At 30.8% G+C, this 7,844-nt stretch overlaps 1 protein-coding gene across 1 annotated transcript; it reads left to right on the top strand.

The window, feature by feature from the left end:
* Positions 1–565: 565 nt before the first annotated feature.
* On the top strand, positions 566–1,253 carry LOC114738590 (putative invertase inhibitor). Its single transcript, XM_028926651.1, has one exon. It carries the CDS (start codon positions 566–568, stop codon positions 1,049–1,051), a length of 486 nt encoding a protein of 161 aa, XP_028782484.1. The 3' UTR covers positions 1,052–1,253.
* Positions 1,254–7,844: the final 6,591 nt, after the last annotated feature.

Raw genomic sequence — 7,844 nt, 5'->3', positions numbered from 1 at the left:
TAATTAAATATTAAAAATAAAATTATATTTTAAAGATTTTAAAAATTGAATAGACAAATTTAAGTTGTAGGAAAACATTATAATAGGCTCATTTTTAGATGCCTTGTTTTGTATTTTCAAATAAGATTTAAAATATATTAAGACAGAAAGATATATACTATATAAGGATGTGTGAAGCTCAAAATAATCCCTCAAAATATCTTAATTTTTGTGAAGCCTTTGGAGATTATTCGAAAATTATATTAAATTGTTTTTTCATGAAATGACCTAAATCAGCATGAGATCAAGGTGAAATTAAATATTATATTCATATATTATAAAACTTATTCAAAAATTTTCAACTTAATATTATGTAATTTATTGGTTGAGAGAAAAAGTGGAGAGAAAAAAGGCAAGGGAAAGAGAATCTAAGTCTGATTTCACCTCCCCCTCCCTTTTCTTTCTCTATATATTCCTAATCCTATACGTACACTATGCGCGGCAGAAGATGATGGGTACAATACCCTGCTTGTGTTCCTTATTCTTTTTTATCATCCTCTTCCCTTCCTTCAATCCCTTAGCATTCATGAACCATCTCATTCAAGAAACCTGCAAGAAAAGTTCAGACACTGATCCAAACATAAGCCTTAACTTCTGCATATCTTCTTTAGAAGCAGATCCCAGCAGCCACAGCATGAGATTAAGCCTCACTAAACTTGGTCTCATCTCCATGAATCTAACCAGAAACAACGTCACAGAAACTAGGGTTTACATTAAACACCTCTTGAAGAAGAAGAAGATAGATCGGTATATCATAGAATGCTTAAAGGATTGCCTGGAACTGTATTCAGATGCCATCACAACTGTTGAAGAAGCCATTGGAGATTACAGGAGAAAGCGTTATGTAGATTCGAACGCCAAGGTTAGTTCAGTTCTTGATGCGTCTTCCACCTGTGAAGATGGCTTCAAGGAAAATAGCAGACGAGTGGTTTCGCCATTAACGAAGAGAAACAATCATACCTTTCAGTTGTCCGCCATAGCTCTCTCCATCACTGACATGGTCCGAGAATGAAATTCAAGAGCAAGCTCGTTGATCTATACCTGTATATATAGGTATCTATGTATGTATGGTTAGTAACTCGCCAAGATGTTTATTTGACCACACTCAAACCATGCATATCTATTATATTGCAGTAATTTTCAATAGTATAGGATTTTCTCTTGTTGCTATGCAGGATCGAGTAGAACTAGAAATTATAATTGCTCTTGGTTCATACTCCTTCCGGTCCTAATATTATAGCTAGTTGAGAGTAATTAGATTTCATGTTAAATATAAGATATGAGTCCAATTTATCTATTAAATTTATTATTTTCTCACTACTACAAAAAAGATCTTTCACGATGCTAATTTACAACGGTTATTAGAAAAAACACTGTAAAAAATATGACGGTGGTATTTCTATAATTATAGGCATACTTTTAAATAACCGTTGTAAAAAGTCTATCAGAATTTTAAAATCCATGACGCGATAGTTTTCACTTTTTAGAGTCATAGCTCATAGTCGCCCATTACCATCCCCGCTCGATTTTCTCCCTCCTCCTACCTTTGTCGGTATTTATCCTTTGCTTCTATAATCTCTACCATGTTCTTCTATCACCGTCGCCATCGTTGTTGCCGTTGCCATTGCCTCATCCTCTTCATTCTTATTTGTGAGTTTTTCACCTCCATTCTTTCTATGAATTTCATAATTTTTATGGTTTGGTATGATTATTTTCTTTGGTTACAAATATGATGTTTAATCTAAGTTTAAAGAGATATGATTTTTATCAGACCTGAGTCTTTGATTTTATCTTTATTAAATCTTAGTGGCTTCAATCTAGTGGTTGAAGGTAAAGCTAAGTGGTGCTATTACTGTGAGAAAGAATCTAAGTTTGCTCCATCAGAACGATTTTAACTGGTGAGAGATTATTGGTTGATTGATTTTCAGATCCCTTCCTTTGAGGTTTTGTTCTCCCGTTCCATCCTGATCAATAGGGAAAACATAGACTAAAAAAAACAAGAAACTTTTCACGGCGGTTATTTATATAACCGCTGTGAAAAGTCACATACCACGGCGGTTCTTAAACCGCCGTGAAATCCTCTATATTTTATGTCGATGGCATAGACGTCGTTCTCAAAACCGCCGTAAAATGCTCATTTTAACTGCCGTTAAATGTTTTTTTTTGTAGTAGTGTTTGTCAAGTTAATTTGCTTAACTTATAAACTAATATATAATCTAATTTATGCATAAGGATTTTAAGAAAATCATATGACATTTGTTATAATAAACTAATTTATTTGATTTATTCGATGTACCCAAATTACTTAAATAGCTTTTATATTAAATAATGGAGGTAGTAATACAAAAACATATTGACTAATCGAAAACATGAAAAAAAAAAATGTTGAAAAAGTCTGCCTTTTACCCAGTACTCAAGAACAAGAGAAAATAATAAGATTGACCGAATCAACAGGGACAACGCTAAGAAGTTGGAATTTATCTTACGTGAAGACTAATTATTTATCTATTTTGACTTTTCCAAATTAAATAGTGGTTGTTACTGCAATCTCCTCATGAGTCATGACATACTCCGTCCCCATCTTTATAAAAACTTCTAATATGTTTGGTAATATAACATATTTTCTCTAAAGTAACAACTTTTTTACATTTAATATCTTTAATAAACTATAAAACTTGTTAACTAACTAAACAAACTCTTGTAACTAATGCTTATTGAGGACAATTTTGACATTAATTTTACAAAAAAACTAATTTTAACTAATTTCTTTAATTTACTTAAAATTGTTAATAGGTGCATGTAGTATGGGAGGAGGGTAGTATGATTTTAATATAGGTTTAAGCATCTAATCTAATTAATTGTCATTATCTGTATATTGTAATTGGCGATCTTAAGTTATAACGACAACTAAGAGCTATGTCTACGCTAGATTGATTATAATTGACCTTCCTAATGCCTATATGGTTCAAGATCTATGCTTCAAGTGTGAGTCACAACATACTAACAAGGAATTCAGTTTATAAATGTAAGTTGAACTGAAGAGTTATAAACAAAGATAACAAATCAGTTTGCCCCTAGTTAGGTTCTCATAGTGTGTATGAAACATGCTTAATTCATTAAAAGTTGCGATGCTTCATTCAAAAAAAGTAGAAAAATTAAACAAACCAACTTTGTAAAATTATGTTATTTTTATAATCATTGAGTACTAACTCACTTTGTAAAAAGCAAGTTGTTTGTATACCATATATTGATTAAATCAAACCAAAAAAAACATCAAATCAATACTAAAACTTAAATATGAAAGAATCAAATCAAATTGCCTACCGTGATGTGTCCACTGTATCATCATCATCATAAAATTATAATACCCACACACACTTTAATAACCACTTTAAAAAGAGTTGCTTGACTATAACGTGCATGGGAATCTGTACATAGTGCTTGATATAAAGTTCTAATCAGTTAATGACAAGTTTAATACGTATTCTCTTTCTTGATTAAAAATGCTTTAATGAATTTATTCTCACCAAAAGTTTTTTTTATAGGCAAAACTAATCTTATAGTCGCTATAGTTTTAGCTCATCATGATCAGTTGTAATTCAACGTAACTCAGCCGTAAATGTCATAAAATGTATGGTTTTATTTTCTAAAACATGGGGAATAACACTTAGAGTGGTTAAATTAAACTATAAGAATTAAGTTGCATTTAGTCAAAGTTTAGACTAAGTTTTAACCAAGTTAAAGCTATATGGACTAAGTTGTACCAAGTAAAAAGTTAGGAATTGAATTATAATGATGTCAAAACTATAGAGATCAAAAAATTAATTTTTCCCTTTTTATATAACTAAAGATTTTACGTGAGTTAGATCTTAGGAGCTCATTAATGTTAGTACATGCCTATAAACATAAATAGTGCTTACAAAGCCGATTTTTTTTTTTTTGGGGTGAATTTAAGATGCAAGTTGCAAAGATATATTCTGTTCTAGAATGTTACGTGATATAGTATTTTATGTTGCACCATTCCAAGGTGGTAAGATTTTAAAATAATATGAAGCAAAAAAGGGAAGTAACATGGATCAATTTTTGAAAAAGAAGCTTTGAAAGCATCTAAATACTATCAACATTCAATTACTTTGATTTTATCATTTATAACATCAGTGTAAACTTTTTATTCAAAGTACGAATATATCTCGCACCAAAAAGTGAGAGCAGATTCTTTTTGGCCAACGAAAAGTAAGAGCATATTTGAACAAATCTAATTCTTACAAAAAATGTTTTCTATTGTATATAATACTTTATCACATTAATTATCTGGACTTTGATGAATATTTTTCAAAACTCATGTCATATTTATGATTTTTTTTAAAAAAATCTAAGTATGCATGCACTAAGATGACGGTCGTATTATGTATAATAAAGCTTTTAACATTCTATGGAAATTAGCAATCATGTGGTACTATATGAATAAGAAATAGATTGTGGCTCCATGTTTTATTATTAGATTAACTTTCAGTGGTTGAGATTTAAAAATATGCAAAAATGTTAGGCTTAAGGGTAAAAAATATCTATAAACTTCTACTAAAAGTTCATCAAACACATTTTCGATGGGTGCAAATCTAGTTATGCAAATTCAAAATAGGTGCAAAATTATTTTTCATTGGGCTTATAAAGATAAAAACATTATAAAAAAACATTATATAAAAAGCTCAATTATATAGTATAAAAAAGATGTAAAAACAATACTGTAAAACAAATACCGTAAAAGAAACACTATATATGGCTTTATGAATTATTTTATTGAGGAAGGAGATTTTGTTGAGATAATACTACAACTTAAGAGCTAAAAATCACTATAAAAATAATAATAATTATTATTAATAAGTAAATTGAATAATCTAATAATAATTATTTAAAAAAAATACCCTGGGATGACCCCGTTCCACGTCCTGTCCCATCTCAGTTATTGTCCTGTCCTGTCTCGTACTTGTCTCGTCCTGAACTCACTAGGACTGGGACGGGATGGGACAAATTGAACACCCCTAAGCACATGTATAGGGAAGGAAATATTTGTGCTGATAGTTTGGCAAACTTGAGCTTTTATCTGGAAGAGGTGGTTACTGTTTTTGATAGGCCACCATGTTTAGTTCTGAAGCATTTGTATACAGATTTTTTCGAGGTTGCTTTCTCTCGCTCACTAAAAAGTTAAGAAAATAGGCCTAAGGCCCTGTATCATTGACAAAAAAAAGAGTGTGTTAGAGATTATTAATTATAATAAAGTTTTATAATTAGAATAACTCATGTAAAAAAGTTTAAGCTTCAATTGAATTGGTCTTTGACAATAAGTTGTTTATACCCAAATTTTTGTTGAGTACCTTTTAAAGATAAATTGTTTGTATTAAGGGCATATGGAGCTGTTTGTTTATCCTTTAATTTAGTCTATTTTATTATATGTTAAAATAATCTTGAGGTCCCTAGTTCTTTATTTCCCAATCAGTGGAGCAACAACAGGTGAGTGCTATGAAGAAACATGAAGTGAGAAGAATTGTTGATGAGATTTATAGTGTTTCAATTAGGTGTTTGCCTCATGCTTGTGCTTTTTGATATCAATACTGTTATATATGATTAGTTTTGATGATGTCAAATAATTGAGGTGAAAAATATTATATTTGAGGTTAAAAGTATTAACAACTTAGAGCCTTTTGTAAAAGTTTTCCTTTTAAGTTTTACGTGAGTAAGTATGATTTTGGTGATTAGACTTGTTTACTCTATCACCAACTCGAGTAACATCCTTTTGTTTTTGCAAAAACAACTTCTTTGAATATCATCTCAAGTAAAACCTTTCTTTTTAGGAGAAATGTGTTTTAGGAGCCAATTTACTTGAATACGCACTTGAGTAATGACTTACTTAAAGATGTACTCGAGTAATGCCTTGTGTTCTTTGTCTTTTGTGAATGATTTCAAACAAAAAAAGTTTTACCCAAACATATACTCAAGTAACCTTTTCTATATCTTTAAGTCTTTAACTTATCCAAGTATTTTACTAAGTAAAGCAATCATTATGTTTCAAAGTTAGTTACCCGAGTACATACTCAAGTAAAAGCATGTTTCTCTTGCTTAATAAAAATTGCTTTTGAAAATGATTTACCCAAAGACATACTCGAGTAATATTTTGAAAAAATTTTCAAATTTAATTACCTGAGCATATTTCTAAGTAAAATTTGTTTCCAATTTTCCTAAGTCTAAACAAAGAATTTTCTTCTACTCGATTACATAATTGAGCAATGGATTACTCGAATACATACTCAAGTAAGAGTCTATAGTTTTTAAATTCTATTCTAACCTTACTCAAAGAGCAAAAATTTGCATCAAATATTTATCTCATGCTTCGACTAACTGTTATATTTAATGAGAATATTTTGTGTAAATTGGTCAAGTAAAGAAAGGAGTTATCATGTTAAACTTTGTCATGTTGGATGATCAAGAGAAAGAAATGAGAGATATTTACTTGACTAATTACTTGAGTAAGAAGCATACTCGATCATGTCCTCGAGTAAAAGTGGATGAGAACAGAAAAGCAAAAATCAAGTCATCTAAGCAACATCACTCGATGAAGTAAGAGAATCATATCTGACTTGACAAAGTACTTGAGTAAAAGCATAGACAACAAAAAAAGAACTTGCAAGATCAAATGAAAATATCGAGATTTGAGTTTTTAGATTTGGTATTGAAAGTTACTATGTGTTAGTGACAGTTTCACCCAAGGGGGGAGTGAATTGGGTGAAGTATAAAAATTCAATGTAATAAAACAACCAAGCAAATAAAACAGAGGAGAAGAGTTAGGAGGGTTTTACTAAAGAATGGAGACACGGAGTTTTATACTAGCTCGGTCTTAACCACTTGACCTATGTTGAGTCCTCAGAACACCTTTGAGATTTCTATTAAATGTCCAAGATTAAGTAGGCTCTTAGTACCTCAATACAGTAATTAAATCACTCAATCACCCCCTTTACTACCCGTAAGGTTACAAACCCCTCAAGAGTCCACACTCTTGAGTTACTCTCAGAAAATGAGTAATGAAAAGTGTATCAGGCTCTCTTACAGAGTATATGAATGATAAACACTGAAGTTCGGTAAAATAGAGTATTGAATGCAATAGTAAATTTTTGACAAACGGTAGCTCACGTATTCAATACTTCATTCAATGCCCTTCATGCCTTTTATAGTTGGAGTATTTGAGTTATCCATTAGATTGAAGAGCTTCTAGCCGTTGGAGGATCGGTTGCGTGTGTTTGGCAGTTTACAACGGAAGTTCGCCATTAATACTTCTCACATAGCAGGTTAAGGCTTCAATATATCTGTTGTGCTTTGTAATATGCAGAAGTCTTATTGGCACAATTAAGTTTCCTTCTCCAATAAAATAGGAATAAGTTGACAGAAGAAATGATGAATCTTGATATGGATATAAAAGTTGAAGGCACAGAATCAATCGTCAGATACTGAGAAAGTAGACTGATCTTACTTGATCGATAATCCTTTAATCGATCAGGTTATCAATTAATTGTAAGATAAATAGATAGGGTAGATCTATGCATTTATCTAGTAAGTTATGGATCAAACAACAATCGAACAGATGATCGATAAATGGTGAAATGTAAATACAGTGAGCTCTAAATGAAGTATGCAAGGTTAATCTTTTTCAGGTTTCTTTTGCCTTTATATCTTTTCAATAGAGTTATGTGTTAAAAGAAGGTTGAGAAAAGCTTGAAGATGAAAAGAAAATAGGTTTTAAAGATCATCATGAAAAG

The sequence above is a fragment of the Neltuma alba genome, unplaced genomic scaffold, assembly GCF_004799145.2.
Source record: "Neltuma alba isolate B1F8T4 unplaced genomic scaffold, ASM479914v2 tig00013631_pilon, whole genome shotgun sequence".
Lineage (NCBI taxonomy): Eukaryota > Viridiplantae > Streptophyta > Magnoliopsida > Fabales > Fabaceae > Neltuma > Neltuma alba.
This window is presented reverse-complemented; position numbering and strand designations above follow the sequence as displayed.